This window comes from Spermophilus citellus, assembly GCF_964194105.1.
Source record: "Spermophilus citellus genome assembly, chromosome: 3".
Taxonomy (NCBI): Eukaryota; Metazoa; Chordata; class Mammalia; order Rodentia; family Sciuridae; genus Spermophilus; species Spermophilus citellus.
In genome coordinates, this window is record NC_138184.1 from 226,135,835 (window position 1) to 226,155,221 (window position 19,387).

Consider the following 19,387-nt stretch of genomic DNA (forward strand, 5'->3'; position numbering starts at 1 on the left):
TGAGTCATAGGGGGTGGGGGTTCCAGGAAATTAGGACTGAGAGAGGAAGGGATACCCTAATGCCAGCTGCAAGGACAAAGGGTCACTGCATCCCTGCTGGGCCTGCATACTCAAGAACCCCAAAAGACACGGAGGTGGTGCTAGTATCACCAGGATGGGGTGGTGAAGAGGTTAGCCTGGGAGTCCCTGTGGCCACTAGGACTGTGGCACCTCATCATCCCTGCTATGGAGGCAGTGATCAAAGTCCCCGTCTTCTGGCCTGACACCTCCAAAGCATCTTCCTGACCTTCTGGTTGCTCCACCCCACCACTCCCCCCAGGCCCTGCTCCTGCACTCCAGCCCCAGGCCTCTGCTGGACACCTGGGTTCCCACTTATCAGCACAAGCCCTCATGGCGGAACCCAGGCGTCCGGCCTCCCACCCTGTGGGCCAGCGGGCGTGGAGCCGAGGCTTTAGAGCCTCCCAGCCGGCCTTGTTCCTGTCCCATTGTGTATGGGACAGGGGCGGGGCGAGGGCCAGCACCAGGGAGCCCCCCTCCCTTCAGCCCCCTCCCTGCTTCCTAAGGAAAAGGACAGGGCTCTGCTGGAGCGGGAGGCAGAGTTGACGTGCAGCCGACATGGGCAACTTGAAGAGCGTGGGCCAGGAGCCTGGGCCACCCTGCGGCCTGGGACTGGGGCTGGGCCTCGGGCTGTGCGGCAAACAGGGCCCAGCCTCTCCAGTATCAGAGCCCAGCCGAGCACCAGCATCCCCACCCCCACCCCCACCGGCACCAGACCACAGGTGAGAGACCGGAGCAGGTGGGCAGGAGGGTGTGGTGGAGGCCTAAAACCCAGGGCTGGAAAAGGCTGAAGCCAGCAGCTCAGCCAGAAGGGCCAGGTCACCGACACAAAAGGTCAAGGCCATCAGTATAGACTATAGACAGGACAGGCAGAAAGAGACCAGGGTCAAGGTCTGAGGGTAGCAGGTGAACGTGAGACATAAAGGGGCCTGCTACAGAATTGGACCAGGGTTTAACGCCAAGAACTGTTTGGCTTCTAAAAAGTTACTTACCTCTCTGAGCCTGTATTTGTATAGGATGGGGACATGGTAGTACTTACCCCCATCGGGTTGTAAGTTTCTAGCTCATGGCAAGCCTCCGACAAACAGAAGTGATGATCAAGCAATCATCACGCTTAACTGGACGAAACAGGAGCTGGGGAGGGGCATTCAAGGAAAGTAAGGGAGTGGGGTATCATGGAAGGAAGAGAGCTGAGCCAGGAGACTCAGGCCCTTGAGGTGGGGGCTGAAAAGGCAGGGTTAGGCCCTTTCTCTGCTCCAGGCCCCCTTCTAGTGGCTGCCAGCCCCAAACTGGACCCTGCAGCCCTAGCCCCAAGAAGAGTCCCTCCTGGAGCCAAAATCCCCGGAGAAGGAAGGACTGGGAGGCCCACTGGGGTGCTAGGCCAGGGCTGCGGCCCTGCAGCTCAGGCGCACCCCAGCCTGAGTCCCTCCCTTCCTCCCCTCGCTGGCTGGCGGCTCTGGAGGAAGTGATAAGGCCTCTGAGGCTTCCCTTCACACGAGGCCCACTGTCAGGAGGGGTGTGAGTGGAAGGAAAATCAGGGTTGAGGAATCCCTGCAGGGGCTTCCCTCAGCTCAGATGAGCACGGGCTCCATCCCCCTCAAGTAGGGCTTGTGACAACTTGAAGGATAGGACACTTGTCCTGGTATATTTTCTGTTGCTATACCGCACTCCCTGAGATCTAGTGACTTATAAAGAGGTTTATTTTGCTCATGGTTCTGGAGGCTGGAAGTGCAAGAGCATGGCATGGGTATCTCACATGGCAGGGGGCTTCATGTGGCAAGACAACACAAGGGGGCACGTGTTCTTTTCACAACAAAGCCACTTCCGCTAAAACCCGTTCATCTATGACGGGATCACTCACTCACAAGGGCAGAGCCCCCTCTTGACATAATCACCTCTAAGGTCTCACCTCTCAACACTGCCATGGTGGGGACCAAAGTTCCAGTCCGTGAAATTACAGAGACATATTCAGCCCATAGCAACAGCTCGCCTGCAAAAGAAGTAGGGAGGGCACTATACAGAAACGGGGACCCAGCCTGGAGGCCCAGGCCTGAGTGAGAACCAGGAGGCCAGAGGCAACAGGTAGGGGAAAAGCGCCACCTGCACACCTCCGCCAGGAGCCCTGACTTTCCCGAGCCTCCAGGGCCCTCTCTTCGTACCTCCTGAAGCCTTGTGTAGGGTAACAGAAAATGTCAGGAGGCGGACGGCAGGCAAGCCACAAATCAGTGGGATTAGCGGTGCTGTGGGAGGGATATCCAGGCTACCTGGGGGGAGCCCCAAAAGAAACAAACTCCTTTCCTGTGATTCTGTCCCTGACTCCCAACAGTCCCCCACTAACCAGGCCCCCGGAGGGACCCAAGTTCCCACGAGTGAAGAACTGGGAGTTGGGCAGCATCACCTATGACACCCTCAGTGCCCAGGCCCAGCAGGTGAGGCGGGCCCCCAGCACATCCTGGGGGCTGCGGGTGGGGGTATAGTTGTTGAGGCCTGGTCTCAGCTGCAGGCCAGAATAAGGAAACTCTGCCCTGCCTGGAATTAGCCCCTAGTCTCCAAAAAGTGGTGAGGACTGGAAAGAATCAGAGGAGCTGAGGGTCAGGCAGGGACTTTGTTGACTCTCAGTCCCTCGCCTTGACCCCAGCCCTGATTCAAGTATGCCCTAAACCCTTCCAACCTCACCCCCATTTCCAGTCACAGTCCTGGCCCAGACCCACACCTCCCTGAACCCTCCCTCCCTCTGCCCCACCCTGCCACCCCACCACCAACCCTACAATCTGACTTGGGGACCTTTGTGCTCCCTGCTCCACCTAACCAGGATGGGCCCTGCACCCCAAGACGCTGCCTTGGCTCCCTTGTATTTCCAAGGAAAGTACAGAGTCGACCCTCCCAGAGCCCTCCATCCACTGAGCAGCTGCTGGGTCAGGCCAGGGACTTCATCAACCAGTACTACAGCTCCATCAAGAGGTGAGACTTCCCTGACCTCACAGTGCCCCCTCGTCTCACTGAGGCCCCAGAAACCTCAGGATCACCCTCCCTACACTCCATTCCCTCATCGGATCCTCACACCAAAGGCTGAAGGCCCCCACTTCTTATGGCGTGCCCTCCCTTTCTTCCTAGGAGCGGCTCCCAGGCCCATGAGCAGCGGCTTCAGGAGGTGGAGGCTGAGGTGGCAGCCACGGGCACCTACCAGCTCCGGGAGAGTGAGCTGGTGTTCGGGGCCAAGCAAGCCTGGCGCAATGCTCCCCGCTGTGTGGGCCGGATCCAGTGGGGAAAGCTGCAGGTGTGGCCAGCTGGCTCATGCCCAGGATGAGCCTGGGGGACAGAAAGGAGAGGGGAGGGTGTGGGTAGCCCCTGAGGCTTCCCTGGGGTGCCAAGCAGTAAGGGGGATCCTAACCATGCCCTAGAGATGAAAAGTAAGGGGATGGGCCCACCCTCAGAGTCCCTAGGGAGCCTCAGTCTGGTAGCTGACACCTGGTTAGCAGAGCCTTGGCTGGGACAGGGATGAAAACTCTAAGCTCCACTGAGCATGTGAGGACAGCTGAGCAGGGACACCCTAGGTGGCTGTCAGAGGAACAAAAAGCAGCTTTTGGGAAAGGCCCCTAACTGTTGTTTCTGCCAGGCAGGACTTGCTACCCAACCAGGCCCCTCCTCACACCCCCTGCTCCCTGCTGGCCCCCACACCCTCCTTCACGCGCACACACACACACACGCACACACACACACACACACACACACACACACACACACCGCTCAGAGCTAGCCTGGGCTGCTGGAACAGCCTGGGACCACAGCACTAGAGAAGTAAGGGACTCAAAGGGGAACTAAATCCGTGACCTTGGCCTCCTTGGCTATAAGTGGCCATCAAAGAATGTGGAATGAAACCACAGACTCAGCAAATCCCAAAGGCGCCTCCAATAAAATAAGAACTATCCCAACCCTCACCCAACCTCTAAATTATTCAAAGCTTTAGCTCAACTTATACCCAAAGTTTCCATAATAGTCCCCACTCCTTGCTGTCTTGCTGTGTCCTCCCCTTGGCCCCAGGCCAGCTCCTGCTAACCCCTGTCCCTGTCAAAAGTTTCTTCCTCCCTCAGACAGGAATAGGACCTCCCAGCCTCTTCCTGAGGCCTCCACTCTGCCAGTCAAAAGGACTCCTAGCATCATACTGTCAGCCCCAGAGGCCACCTAGTACAGCCACCCCTCTCAGTATCACTGTGCTCAAGGAGTAAGAAGACTGACCAGGGTCACCTGCCCTTGCAGCTAAAGTCAGCTACTAGAGGGAGGAGAGACTCTGCCCCAAGAGATCAGAGCAGGCTCTGCAAGGTGTGCAGTGGTGCAGGGCAGGAAGGGTCATCACAGATACAAATAGAGAGGATGGATTAAGTGGACATGGAGTGGTTCCCCTAGCCCCTGCCTCCTTCCCAGAGAGCCACGCACAAGTTCCCACTGGGCTGGCACTCAAGAGCCCTCTCTTTTTGCCTTTCCCCCTGCCTTGGCGGGCCCAGGTGTTTGATGCCCGAGATTGTAGGTCTGCCCAGGAAATGTTCACCTACATCTGCAATCACATCAAGTACGCCACCAACAAGGGCAACATCCGGTGAGTGTCCTCCTCCCCACTGTGCCAGGCCCCAGCCCACACTGGGCCGCAGGGAAGGAGGGGTTCTGACCAGCTCTCTTCCCCACATCAGCTCGGCCATCACAGTGTTCCCCCAGCGCTCCCCAGGCCGCGGGGACTTCCGAATCTGGAACAGCCAGCTAGTGCGTTATGCTGGCTACAGGCAGCAGGATGGCTCTGTGCGGGGGGACCCTGCCAACGTGGAGATCACCGAGGTGGGCACTGAGGCAAGAATGGGATATGACAAAGACGAGGGTACTGCTGGGCAAGGACATCCAGCCAGTGAGGGATTCTTGAAGTGAAGGATGGAAGTGACTAATGGAGAGGACCTGGAGAGGGCCCCTGGGACCCACTTCTGCCCATTCCACACAGCTCTGCATCCAGCATGGCTGGACCCCAGGAAACAGTCGCTTCGATGTGCTGCCCTTGCTGCTCCAGGCCCCTGATGAGCCCCCAGAACTCTTCACTCTGCCCCCCGAGCTGGTCCTCGAGGTGCCCCTAGAGCACCCCACGTGAGCATGAAAGGGACAGGGTGGGGTGGTAAGGCCACCTCTGAGCCTCTAGGGGAGAGGCTGCAGGGAGCCCCTGGCAAAGGCTCTGTGGGGAGCTGATCCAAGCCTGACACCCCCAGGCTGGAGTGGTTCGCAGCCCTGGGCCTGCGCTGGTATGCTCTTCCTGCTGTGTCCAACATGCTACTGGAGATAGGAGGACTGGAGTTTCCCGCGGCCCCTTTCAGCGGCTGGTACATGAGCTCTGAGATCGGCATGAGGAACCTCTGTGACCCTCACCGCTATAACATTCTGGAGGTGAGGGCCACTGGTGAAGAGGGGTGTGGAGCTGCACGCCTTACCCTCAGAAGGCCAACCTGAGAATCTGAGCTCCATCAGGTCTAAGGACAAGGGTTTTAGAAACACCAAAGCCAAGGCAAAGGGGCACGTGTATGTGTGTGTGTGTGTGTGTGTGTGTGTGTGTGTGTTTCCAGAGCTAGAATCTACAGTTCTATAGCTTTCATCAGATTTTCTCAAGCGAGGCCTTAAAAGATTAAGACCCATTTCAGAGTTAAGGCCCAGGACTGCCTGGGAAGTGACTGGCACAAGGCCTCTCTTCTCTGTGGTGACTTTGCAAAAACCTGAGCTAGACCACACTGAGCAGTTGAGCCCCCCAAGGCCTGCTCCTACCTCTCACTTCTTTCACCCACAAGTTTGAGGTGAGATACTCTCTATCCACTACCCGCTGCCTGTGTCCCAACCAATGCCATGCTCCCCTCCTCCAGGACGTGGCCGTCTGCATGGACCTGGATACCCGCACCACGTCATCCCTCTGGAAAGACAAGGCAGCAGTGGAAATTAACGTGGCTGTGCTGCACAGTTACCAGGTGCATGGGCTCACACTGGCCAGGAAGGCAAAGGGCCAGGGGTGCAGCAGGTAGAAAAGAGAGAGGCACCTAGAAACTGGGGCAGAACTTGGATGGTGGACGTTCCATAGTCCATGTACCATGGGGCACACTGGACCTGCAGCTATGGCCACAGTTATTCCAGATGCTACAGTATGAGGGCCTGGTGCATGCCCGGAACCTCGCTCAGCAATTCTATCCCTGCGGCATATTGTGGGATCCACTGAGTATCAGGATGGAGGGCATTCTAGGTGTAGTACATGCTGAGATGTGTAGTTGGAGGAATCTGGTGCCTGCCAACTACTTCTACGAGGTTTCTCAAGAGTGAAGGATAGCTGGGCATGTGGCGCACACCTAATAACCCCAGCGACTTGGGAGGCTGAGGCTGGAGGATCACAAGTTCAAAGTCAGCCTCAGCAATTTAGCAAGGACTTGTCTCAAAATAAAAAAAGGCTGGGAGTGTTGCTTAGTGGTTAAGCACCCCTGAGTTCAATCCCTAGTACCAAAAAAGAATTAAGGATATTTTGGTTTGGGGGCAAGGTTTACAGATACTGGAGATTAGGATTGCTACCCATGTTGAACTTGGAACATGACCATGCAAGCTACAACTTGGAAGTGACACTGGTGTGAGGGGACACAGTATATGCTACGTTAGTGTAGGGTGGGGTGACAAACATGATAGACGTAGAAGAGATGAGGTCAACAAGCCGCTTCTGAGCCCAGCCTCTCTCCTCTCCCCACCTCAGCTGGCCAAAGTGACCATTGTGGACCACCATGCGGCCACAGCCTCCTTCATGAAGCACCTGGAGAATGAGCAGAAGGCCAGGGGCGGGTGCCCTGCCGACTGGGCCTGGATCGTACCCCCCATCTCAGGCAGCCTCACTCCTGTCTTCCACCAAGAGATGGTCAACTATTTCTTATCCCCTGCCTTCCGCTACCAGGTGCCCACCCCAGCTGGCTCCTGCCCCCCTGGGCCCAGCGCTAAGCAAGCAGCTTAGGAACTGCTGACCTTTTATGTTCTTTGCCCCCCCCCACTTCCTGCAGCCAGACCCCTGGAAGGGGAGTGCAGCCAAGGGTACTGGCATCACCAGAAAGAAGACCTTCAAGGAGGTGGCCAAGTGAGTTCCCTAGAAGTGCTCCCCTGGCCCTCACTCCTGGGGGATCCAACCCAGCAGTGGCACCCAGGCCCTTGCTCTGACGGGGTCTGGACTCCTCCTGCCCTGGGAGGCCCTCACTTCACCCTCGCCTGCAGTGCGGTGAAGATCTCTGCCTCGCTCATGGGCACAGTGATGGCGAAGCGTGTGAAGGCGACTATCCTGTATGGCTCCGAGACCGGCCGGGCCCAGAGCTATGCACAGCAGCTGGGGAGGCTCTTCCGGAAGGCATTTGACCCCCGGGTAGGACTAAGCCCAGGGGCAGGGAGCTGGCAGGGGAATGGGGTGGGCCTCTGTCAGCACCTTCAGAGGTGCCCTGAAGGACAGGAGAGGGTCAAATTTAAGACTCACAGGGAACCCCAGCATACACAAGGACTCAGGGATCAAGTCAGGACCTGAATCTCACCCTGCCAAGGAGGGTGAAGGGCAGGGGCAGCAGGGCCAAGCCCCCAGGACGTTGGTCTTCTCACCCACAGGTCCTGTGCATGGATGAATATGACGTGGTGTCCCTGGAGCACGAGACCCTGGTGTTGGTGGTGACCAGCACATTTGGGAATGGAGATCCCCCAGAGAATGGAGAGGTGAGGCCTTCCGGGAAAGGGGCAAAGAGGGCTGCTGGGAATGAGGAGAGAGTCTAAGTTGGAGGCTGGACACACACCCCTGGAAGGAAAGTGGAGATGCCAAGGGAGCCCCCATGTGGGAGAATGAGATGTGGACCTGCCAAGGTGCACAAGCCACGCCCCAGCTCCACGCACACACTGCCTGTGTCCCCAGGTCATCTCCATTGTTAGTGCAAGTTCTTAATACGAGAAAGGCACTTCCTAGCTGACCGAAGAGGACAGACTGCTCCTGGGGTTTTTATTGTTGTTGTTTGGGGGAGAGGTAGTTTCCTGGGTTTTCTTTCTTTCTCTTTTGGCACTGGGGATTGAACCCAGAGTTACTTTACCACTGAGCTACATTCTCAGCCCTTTTTTCTTTTTTGAGACTCACTGAGTTCCTTAGGGCCTCGCTAAATTGCTAAGGCTGGCCTCGAACTTGCGATGCCCCTGCCTCAGCCTCCCAAGTCAGTAGGATTACAGGGGTGTGCCACTGTGTGCTCCTGGGTATTGACAAATGGAAAAACAAAAAACAAATATACTCCACTGAATTCCCTGCTTTAGCTTTTCCTTTCCTTCTTTACTTAACAGAAAGAAATAGTGCTTTAGACCCCAACATAGACTAGATAACTTTACTTGCTCAACAGTACCACAAATGAACGTCTTGTTGCTAACCATTATTTTCTCAGTGTATGAATTTCTGAGCTGGCCAAGCTAAAGGCAGTTCCTCTCCCAGGAAGTAATGCCTCTTTAGCACTAAGTACCACCTCTAGACCCAGAATCCCCTACAGCAGGCTTGACTGCAGACAGAGGCTTCTTCCTCTGCCTTCCTGTCCATATGAGCCCACATTCTGATCTGTCTTTTAAAAAAGATCTCAGTGTCTTCTCAGGATCTGGTGGGGCCTCCTGGCTACATCATGACATGGCAGAAGGCATCCCCTGGACAGAGCTCAGTTTTATAACAAAGCCACTCCCAGTACAACCCATTAATCCAGAGCGGACCACTCCATTCCTGAAGGCAGAGCCTGCATGACTCAACACTTCCCAAAGGTCCCATCTCCAAATGACTTTGGGGACTAAATTCCCAACACACAAATTCTGGGGACAAACTTTCAAAGCATAAGCAACACCATAAACTGACTTATTTCAGCATAAAAGTAGTAAATAAAACCACGTGGCCCACAGTTCTAATAAGATATAGAACACTTCCATCATCCTAAAAGTTCTCTCATCGACTCCTCCAAGTCAGTCTCCTTCCCCATCCACCTCCCTACCATAGTTGCCATTCCTGGCATAACAGATTGGTGTCACCTGCTCCCCAATGCCATACAATGGAAGCACACAGTACCATGGCTTCTGTCACTTGGCCTGTTTGTGAGATTCACCCATGTTGTTACATGACTCAGTCCTGTGTTCCCGTCGCCCGATGAGTGGTGTTCACCATGGGAATATCCCGGCGTGTTTAACATTCTTCTGCTGAATGTTAAACACTGGGATATGTTAGACCCTGGGCTCTTTCCAGTTTGGGGCGATTATGAATCAAGCTGTTAAGAACATTTTTGTACCAGGCTTTTGTGGGCTTATGTTTTCATTTCTCTTGGATAAATATCCAGGAGTGGAATTGTTGGGCCATACCATAGACCTAAACTTTTTCCTTTTTTTTTTTTTTTTTTTGTAACTGCTAACTGGTCAGCTTGAATTGCACTCTTAAGATTTATGCATTTTCGGGCTGGGGATGTGGCTCAAGCGGTAGCACGCTCGCCTGGCATGCGTGCGGCCCGGGTTCGATCCTCAGCCCCACATACCAACAAAGATGTTGTGTCCGCCGAGAACTAAAAAATAAATATTAAAAATTCTCTCTCTCTCTCTCTCTCACTCTCTCTTAAAAAAAAAAAAAAAAGATTTATGCATTTTCTTTGAGGGACCGGGCACATTGGCTCATGCCTGTATCCCAGTGGCTCAGGAGGTTGAGACTAGGGGATCGCGAGTTCAAAGCCAGCCTCGGTAAAAGTGAGGCACTAAGCAACTCAATGAGACCCTGTCTCTAAATAAAATACAAAATAGGACTGGAGATGTGGCTCAGTGGCCGAGTGCCCCTGAGTTCAATCCCTAGTGTCCCCCCCAAAAAAAAAGATTTATGCATTTCAATATTACCCCAAATTTTTAAGGGAGCAAATATAGTAACAAACCCCTCAGAAAATGGGGTGATTCACTAATGATATAGGAACAAGAATACTTATAGCAGCATTGCTCATAACACCCCACACTGGAAACAATTCAAACAATAATCAGCGATAGACTGAACAAATTGTTCCATCATTAACCATGAACAAATTGCAACACACACAATACAGATAAATCTCAAAACATGAATGAAAGAAGCCAGACACAAAAGAATCAATACTGTAGGATTCATTTTGTATAAAATTCAGAAAAAGGCCACACTAATCCATAGTGTTAGAAACCAAGAGATTGAGGGCCAGGTGTAATGGCACATGTTATGATCCCAGAGGCTCAGGAGGCTGAAACAGGAAGATCGTGATCAAAGCCAGCTTCAGCAATGGCAGGGTGCTAAATAACTCAGTGAGACCCTGTCTCTAAATAAAAAATACAAAAATAGGGCTGGAGATGTGGCTCAGTGATTGAGTGTCCCTGAGTTCCATTCCCAGTACCAAAAAAAAAAAAAAAAAAAATCAGGAAATTGATTGATCACCCCAAGTTGGAGACAAGAAGTTGAATTCTGGGATGCTGGTAATGGTTCTTGAGATGCCAATTATACAGGTTTGTTCTGTGAAAATCCTTACAACTATACATTTACTATAAGTGTGTTTCCCCCCACTCCAGGGTGTCACACATGCTAGGAAAGTGCTCTACCATTGGGCTACACCTCTAGCATCCCCTCCCCACCCTTTTTTTTTTTTAATTTTCAGACAGGGTCTCACTAACTTGCTAAGGCTGGTCTTCAGCTTCTAGCCCTCCTGCCTCAGCCTCCCCAGTCACTGGGATTACAGGCATGTACCACCTTGCCCAGCTAGGCTAAGTATATTAAATACATTTTCCATTTATAATATTTTCAATCTTACATTATTTCAGCTTACCTCCTGATAACCCAAAGGAGCATATACACATTTTTTTAAAATTTTTATTATTGGTTGTTCAAAACATATACACATTTTTGAAGGGCTAGAAATGTTCTACCTGTCAATGGTGTCTCTCCCATGGAGGTTACGGTAGATAAGGATGATCTTTCTCTTATATTACTTTACATAGTTGTGTAAAAGTTGATTTTTTCAAAAAGTCAATCCTCTTCTGAAATTTTCAAAACAAAATCTAGAAGTTATTAGTAAAGAATATTAGGGGATGGGGTTGTGGCTCAGTGGTAGAGCGCTCGCCTAGCACTTCAAGGCCCTGGGTTCGATCCTCAGCACCACATATAAATGAATAAATTAAAAAAAATAGATCTTAAAAAAAAAAGAATATTAAAGATAGGGCTGGGATTGTGGCTCAGCAGTAGAGCACTCGCCTAGCAATACAAGGCCCTGAGTTCAATCCTCCACCACATAAAAATAAATAAAGATATTGTATCCAACTACAACAACAACAACAACAAAAAGAATATTAAAGATCAACCAAGTACAGTTTCACATTTTCGTGGAGTGTGAAATGCATATCCATGATATGAATGCTTCCTTGGGCAGAGTTTTGCAGCAGCCCTGATGGAGATGTCCGGCCCCTACAACAGCTCCCCTCGGCCAGAGCAGCACAAGTGAGTGGGCAGATAGCTGGGGGAAGGGGAGGGAGTGGGAGGCATCTGAAGACACCAAAGGAAAGGATCCACCCCCACCCCATGCCTCAAGTCCTTCCCCAAAAGCCTGGCCGACAGAAGCCAGGAGGCCTGAACATCATCCCAGCCCCAGAGGTCTTCCCTCCCCAGGAGCCCACCCACTCCCAGGCCCAAGCCTCTGAGAGGCTGACAGTCCTGCAGTCAGAGGGAGGTGGGGTCAGAACAGACCCTGGTCCTGGCTGCCCCTCAGTTCCTCCCAAGGGCAGGCCCTTCCTATCGCAGAGATGAAACCCTGAAGTTGTCCCCAGGCTGGGCCTGGGCTGCCTCCCCAGTTCCCTGATATCTTTGTCTCTATCTTCTTGCCAGGAGTTACAAAATCCGCTTCAACAGTGTCTCCTGCTCAGACCCCCTCGTGTCCTCCTGGCGGCGGAAGAGGAAGGAGTCTAGCAACACAGACAGCGCAGGGGCCCTGGGCACCCTCAGGTTGGGGTCCTCACCAAAAGGGGTGTGCAGGGATTGAGGGCAGACATGGGCTGGTACAGACGGCTCCAACAATGGCTCCCTGCACCCCAGGTTCTGTGTGTTCGGGCTGGGCTCCAGGGCATACCCCCACTTCTGTGCCTTTGCTCGGGCGGTGGACACGAGGCTGGAGGAGCTGGGTGGGGAACGGCTACTGCAGCTGGGCCAGGGCGACGAGCTGTGTGGCCAGGAGGAGGCCTTCCGTGGCTGGGCCCAGGCTGCCTTCCAGGTGAGCCCTTAGGCACCCCAGTGTCTGATCCTGTCCAGCCCCCAATTCTCATCCTCACCACCTCCTCTACTCCTTCAGTGCTGAGACCTTCGATGTTGCAGCTAGAGGCTTACCACATCCCTGATTTTTGTCTCTTTTCCTACCCCTTTCTGTTCCTTCCCAAATCCACTCTCATTTTGCCACTGCACAGCCAACATATCTGGGCTCAGACCTGAGTCGTGGACAATGTGCCCTAATAGGAGGTGTCACACCCAGGCAGAAGCTTAGATAAAAGGGAACAGGCAGGGCCTGGCAGGAGGGTGGTCAGTCAGGCCCAGGCTGGGCCCCACAAATACACACAGTGTGTGCAGGGTAGGCCCCCTGCCAGTGGTGGGCTGCATACCGGGAAATAGATCGAATTGAGAGGGTCAGGAAGAGGCAAGACTAACACTAAGAGCAGCCTGGGATCTTTAGGAAGTTGGAGGCCAGGTAGGTGTCAGGCAGTGCTTGGCTAAGAGAGGTGACCCTGGCCAGGGCAGGGTCCCAAGAACTGTGACGTTTAAGCCTGGGCTTCCTCAGCAGGCAGCGATCCCCACCTGGGGATTATGCCTGGAGCTGAACAGGGGCTCTTTCTCCTCACTGCTGACTCTGTTCTGTGTAGGGCCACTGCCCCCAGGTCCCATCCATCCGGAGCCCACAGCCTGAGTTCAGCAGGTTTGCATCCAGAGCCAGGAGGAAGGCCACCTCAGAGGGGCTGGGCTGGTGGGGAGGGTGCCCTAGAGGTGGAAGATTTCCTGGGGAGGGGAAGGCCAATCCAGAGAAGCAGGCCCAGCTTGGGAAGGAGGGAATAGAAAATAAGACTTAAAGAGAAAAAAGGGGCCACTGAAAGTTCTGGAGCAGGACACCACCACAAAGTTTTGGTTTTGGTTTGCATTTTGCTTCTTTGCAGTACTGGGGGTTGAACCCAGGGACACTCTACCACTGAGTACCATCCTGGCCCTTTCTATTGTTTTAACACAGAGTCTTGCTAAGTTGTCCAGTGCTAGTCCAGGCTGGCCTAGAACTTTCGATCCTCCTGTCTTGACCTCCCAAGTAGCACATGAGAAGTTTCAGGAATATGACTTTAGTGGAGGGGAACCAGTTAGTGCATCCAAGAGGCAGGAAGACTGGCCTTACTGGGGTGGCAGCAGTGGGGATAGGAAGGAAGGGAGGGGCTGGGGAAGGAAGGAAGGAAGAGATATAAGACTATGTGCATCAAAAAAGAAACAGTAACAGGACCTGGTGATATGGGCCTTAGCTAGCCATGGACAAGCCCTGGAACTCAGGCCTGGGATGTCCAAGCTGCTCACTGGACTTGTTCCTGGCCAGAAGCAGATACCAGGGCATGCACCCCCGACCCGGCTCCATAGGAAGATGGCATTTACTATCTGCATGTGTTGTGGTAAAGGCTTTACATAAAGTATTTCATCTAAACTTCACCAGAACTCAATGAGTTGGCAAGATGGGGAAACTGAGGCATGAAAAATGTAAGGAGTCAGAATTTGAATGCAGGTCTGAGTGCACAGCTGCCTTTACTGAGCTGCTCCCTGAGAGACAGGGCAATCCCTTATAAGACAAGTAACTATCAGTGAGACAAGTAGTCAAAGGAGTCGTCTACAGGTCCCCAGAGCAGCAGCCAAGCCATGAGTTGGAGAACAAGGTACTGTGAAGTGAGCACAGGCCTCACTTCATCCTCCCTCCTGCTCCTGGGACTGCCCTGGCCCCTGCGGCTGGCCACCCCAAATGGCAGGAGACTGCTCTGTATCCCACAGGCCCAGTGCACACCCATGTCACACCCTCTCCCCAGGGAGTGGCTCCTCACTAGGGCTACTCCCTGGTGGCAGGAGGTCCTCAGCCCTTCTACTCATCCCTCAGGCCTCCTGTGAGACCTTCTGTGTGGGGGAGGATGCCAAGGCAGCGGCCCAGGATATATTCAGCCCCAAACGCAGCTGGAAGCGTCAGCGGTACCGGCTGAGTGCCCAGGCTGAGGGCCTACATCTGCTGCCAGGTTCGGCCTGCATGCTGGATCTTTGCTGTCCCCAGGGTGGGGGGCTGGGGGGCAGCACTCGCTCTCCCAGGGGCTCAGGCTCAGCCTCTCATTTGCTTCCTCCCCACCTTCAGGCCTGATCCATGTGCACAGGCGGAAAATGTTCCAGGCCACAGTCCTCTCAGTGGAAAACCTGCAAAGCAGCAGATCCACGTGAGGAAGATGGTTCACCCTCCCCTCCCCCCACTGCAGCCTCCTCCTCCCAAACTCCATCCCCACCCTGCCCTTCTCTGACCCTCTATAACTGCCAACTCCCCACCTGCAGCCGGGCCACCATCCTGGTGCGCCTTGACACTGGAGGCCAGGAGGGGCTGCAGTACCAGCCTGGGGACCATATAGGTGTGTGCCCACCCAACCGGCCTGGCCTCGTAGAGGCACTATTGAGCCGCGTGGAGGACCCGCCACCACCCAGTGAGCCTGTGGCAGTGGAGCAGCTGGAGAAGGGCAGCCCTGGTAAGGGCTCCATCTGGGCAAGAAACTGAGAGCCTGCTCCACTCCCCTGGCCCAGTAGCCCCTTGAGGTCCACCCTGCAGGGCTGCCATCTCCCTTCACTGCTTGGCACTAGCTTGAAGCTAGGTGTGCCATCCCTGCCAGGCTGGCCTTGTTGCTGCATGGTCCACACAAAGCATGGTTCTGGTCTCAGAACCTGCCCCCCAACGTGTCCCCAAAAGACTTTCCCCTGCTCTGGGCTCCTCCTAGAGCCTCCCCCAACTTGCTCCATAGCTAGTGTATCTTCTACCAAATCAGCGACTAGAGTTAAGATAAATCTTAACTGGGGTTAGGGGTATGGAAGCCCAGACAAATACATTGAGGGTGCCCAGACAGGCCCAGATAAGCCCACACTACTGTTCGAGGGCAGATTTCCGAATAAAACACAGTGAGTTAATCCCCCCAAAGCTAACTTGAGCCCAGATAGTGCAGTGTGAGCTGGGCCCCTTCCTCAGAGCTCCCTGTGCACCAACCCTAGGTGGCCCTCCCCCGAGCTGGGTGCGGGACCCCCGGCTGCCCCCGTGCACGCTGCGCCAGGCTCTCACCTACTTCCTGGACATCACTTCTCCACCCAGCCCTCGCCTCCTTCGATTGCTCAGCACTCTAGCCGAAGAGTCCAGCGAACAGCAGGAACTGGAGGCCCTCAGCCAGGTGGGGGCCAGCCCACAGGGAGCAGGGATAGAAGCATGAGCCGGGGGTACCCAGTGTCAGGAAGTCCTCATGCAAGGTTCTGCCTGGACTTTCTTCTCCTGGCCAATCTGTCCTGGTGCTTTAAGACCCAGCTTCAATCTGACTGATGCATCTTTGGATGCCCAAGATTGTAAAGAGATGTTGGTTGGCCTGAACTGAGAGAGGAACCCAAGGAGGTTCAGCAGGGAGGGCTCAAAAAGGGAGGTCACCAAGCAGGGCTATGGGGCACCCAGTCCACCACATGCCGCTCTGCCAGGACCCCCGGCGCTATGAGGAGTGGAAGTGGTTCCGCTGTCCCACACTGCTGGAGGTCTTGGAGCAGTTCCCATCAGTGGCACTGCCTGCGCCCCTGCTCCTCACCCAGCTGCCCCTGCTCCAGCCTCGGTACTACTCCGTCAGCTCAGCACCCAGCACCCACCCAGGAGAGATCCACCTCACCGTAGCTGTGTTGGCATACAGGACCCAGGGTAAGGACAGGAGCAGGAACAGGTCCCTCAGTGGAACCAGGACTGGCCCCTTACTGGCCTCTCTTTCCCAACCACTAGATGGGCTGGGCCCCTTACATTATGGAGTCTGCTCCACATGGCTGAGCCAACTCAAGGCTGGAGACCTTGTGCCCTGCTTCATCAGAGGGTAAGTGAAACCTACAGGATGGGGAGGGGCATCAAGTAAAGAGAATGTCCAGTCAGGGATAGAGAAAGTGCCACATGATTGGCTGGGGACAGATGGGGAATCAGTGGGGGAGGTCACGGAGGGCCAGGTGGTAACTCTGGTGAGGAATGTGACTGCATAACAGACCAAGAACAGGGTATCATCAGGCCACTTGAGAATGGTGGCTGTTTTGGACTTCACTAATTTGGACTCAGGGTCCTGCCTTAAAACTACGATTTCCAGAGACACAGCAGGCTTCCACAGGCCTCTGTCCTTGGGCACAATCTGTGTTGGAAGATATGGCACATGGGACTGTGGTCCCCAAGACCCCACTCAACCCAGAAAGGACTACCTAGGGTAAAGACCACCCTCAGCCATAGTGCTGAGGAATGAAAGATCTCAGGAGCCCTTTCCTCCTGCTGCGTTCCTATCTGATCCTTTCCAAAAGCTAGGAGCCAAATCTTCTTGTGACTGAGTTCTCAGCACCCAGTAGGCCCAGGGAGCCAAACCCACCCAGGAATCCACTCAACTCAATATAAACCAAATTTCAACATGATGGCTTTTAAACACTCAATGAGCTTCCCTATAATCAAAAGTCTGTTTGTCCTTCCACATATTTTCCAAAACCCCTAAGTTGAGTCATTTAAGTACCCTCCAGTCCAAACTAAACTAAATTTCCTCTAACCCAATCCCTTAGAAGCTACAGCCCCAGGGAGTTTCTGCCTGTGGGCAGAGTTTTTTAAATAAACACATCCCACTAACTGATCCAGAGACCACTCCAGGGACTCTACAGGTATAACTCCTTTACCATTGGACCCTGGGTTCTTCTGTCTGCACCACCCACCTGAGGTTGGTAAGAACTGGGGCCTGGGGAGGAAGGGGGCCTGATGGAGTCTCTCTGGCCAGGGCTCCCTCTTTCCGGCTACCACCTGATCCCAGTCTGCCCTGCATCCTGGTGGGCCCAGGCACTGGCATTGCCCCCTTCAGGGGATTCTGGCAAGAGCGGCTTCATGACATTGAGAGCAAAGGTGAGGCTGGGGCTGCAGGGACTGACTGGAAGGCAGGAGGAGTCACACATTCTAGGGACAAAGGGGTGGGGCTGGAAGGCAGGAAGCAGGTAGGAAAGAGTGCAAGAAACTGGGGCCAAAGGTGAAGGGAAATTTATTAGAACAAGGCTGGGGTTGGGAGGTGCCTGGCTGTGAGGGCTGGGCCTTGTTTGTCAGGCTCCCTGGTACATACTAGGTGCAGAATTGAATTAAGAAGGAAGGCAAGCTGGGTGTGGTGGCGCATGCCTGTAATCCCAGAGGCTCAAGAGGCTGGGGCAGGAGGATCACAAGTTCAAAGCCAGCCTTAGCAACAGCTAGGTGCTAAAGAACTCAGTGAGACCCTGTCTCTAAAAAAAAAAAAAAAAAAAAACGGGCTGAGGATGTGGCTCAGTGGTTGAGTGCCCCAGTACCAAAAAAAAAAAAAAAAAAAAAAAAAAGCAAAAGAAGAAGAAGAAAGAAGGGATGGGCTGAGACCCAAAAGGCAAAAGAATGTCCCAGGTAGATTCTGGGCTGTGCCAGAGCTCACCTAGGTGTGGCTCGCCTAAGGAAGTGACAGAGTGTTCAGTTTGGGCATGGGGTGTCAATCAAAAGGGGGCTGTGACTCAGAAGAAGGTTGAAGGAGTGGGAGAATGTGGGAACCTACGATGTCACAACGCAAAGGGCATGGAGTTTCCAGTCAGAAGACCCAGTTCTAGCCTGGCTCCACCACTGGCCAGCCACCTGAGATCGGTTTCCTTATCGGTAAAGAGACTTCAAGGTCTCTATGAAAGCGTCACGTATTGCCCTAGAGGTCAAACAGCCAGGAAAGTGGTTGCTTTCGACATAAATGCTGGGCTGTCAGTCTGGACGAAGGTGGCCAATGAATGGGGCGGTGTCGCTAGGGCTGCACCCAAATAGGGCCCCTCCCAAGCCGGGTTGCTCGTAGGACTTCAGCCCGCCCCCATGACTCTGGTATTCGGCTGCCGATGCTCCCAACTCGACCATCTCTACCGCGACGAGGTGCAAGACGCCCAGCAGCGCGGGGTGTTTGGCCGCGTCCTCACCGCCTTCTCCCGGGAACCCGACAGCCCCAAGGTGCGCGACCCCGAGGGCGCAGGGGCTACCTGAAGCCTGGAAGAGGGAAGGGTAGTGAGTGCGCTCGAGTAGGCGCGCGGGCCCAGGCCCAGGCCCCGCCCCCTCAACCACTCGGCCCCACCCATGCCCACCTCCGCCCCAGACCCCGCCCCGGGAGCGGAGGCCCTACCCCGCCCGCCACAGTCACGTTCCGCCCCTCACCCGCATCCCCCAGACCTACGTGCAGGACGTCCTGAGGACTGAGCTGGCTGCTGAGGTGCACCGCGTGCTGTGCCTCGAGAGGGGCCACATGTTTGTCTGCGGCGATGTCACCATGGCAACCAGCGTCCTGCAAACTGTGCAGCGAATCCTGGCGACAGAGGGCGACATGGAGCTGGACGAGGCGGGTGACGTCATCGGCGTGCTGCGGGTGCGAAGGGCCGAGGCCCGGGGCCAGGGCGGGGGCAGTGCTTGACCAGGTGAAGGGGCGGGGCCCGGGACAGGTCCGAAGCAAACCTCTAGGTTCTCGAACCCTGTTCTGATAAACTGAGCTCTTTTCCCGCAGGATCAGCAACGCTACCACGAGGACATTTTCGGGCTCACTCTTCGCACTCAAGAGGTGACAAGCCGCATACGCACCCAGAGCTTTTCCCTGCAGGAGCGACAGCTGCGGGGCGCAGTGCCCTGGGCGTTTGACCCACCAGGCTCAGACACCCTCTACCCTTAATGGCCCTCTGGTTTTCCACTCCAGTGCCCAAAGAGAGAGGCTATCACACTACTGTCGGTTAACCAGGGCCAGCCACCTCCCCACACCTCTTAAAGGTGCCTTCTAGCACCTGTTGCAAGGCTGCAGAAATCCAGCCTTATTCCTCTGGGAATAAGAAAAATTCTTCCTCTCTCTCCAGACTGGCTTCTGGCAGGAATCTGCCTAACTCTAGAAGGCCCCTGCCAGCAATGGTATCGGGGGGGTGCTTACTGCTTCCCTGCCTTGGTGTGCTTTAGGTGAACTGTAGATTCCCCCTCCCCCTCAGGAAGGAGTGTCACCTTTA

The 19,387-nt window shown here is 54.5% G+C and overlaps 1 protein-coding gene across 1 annotated transcript; it reads left to right on the plus strand.

Annotated features, from left to right (window-relative positions):
* Positions 1 to 574: 574 nt before the first annotated feature.
* On the plus strand, positions 575 to 19,370 carry NOS3 (nitric oxide synthase 3). Its single transcript, XM_081284005.1, has 26 exons — positions 575 to 779; positions 2,384 to 2,486; positions 2,870 to 3,018; positions 3,172 to 3,334; positions 4,560 to 4,651; positions 4,743 to 4,884; positions 5,042 to 5,181; positions 5,301 to 5,475; positions 5,943 to 6,044; positions 6,809 to 7,003; positions 7,107 to 7,180; positions 7,315 to 7,459; positions 7,693 to 7,797; positions 11,511 to 11,578; positions 11,963 to 12,079; positions 12,170 to 12,344; positions 14,238 to 14,370; positions 14,484 to 14,562; positions 14,675 to 14,862; positions 15,377 to 15,549; positions 15,845 to 16,055; positions 16,134 to 16,221; positions 17,146 to 17,267; positions 18,211 to 18,359; positions 18,574 to 18,768; positions 18,904 to 19,370. The coding sequence occupies exons 1-26, from the start codon at positions 616 to 618 to the stop codon at positions 19,063 to 19,065; spliced, it is 3,609 nt and encodes a 1,202-aa protein (XP_081140131.1). The 5' UTR covers positions 575 to 615; the 3' UTR covers positions 19,066 to 19,370.
* Positions 19,371 to 19,387: the final 17 nt, after the last annotated feature.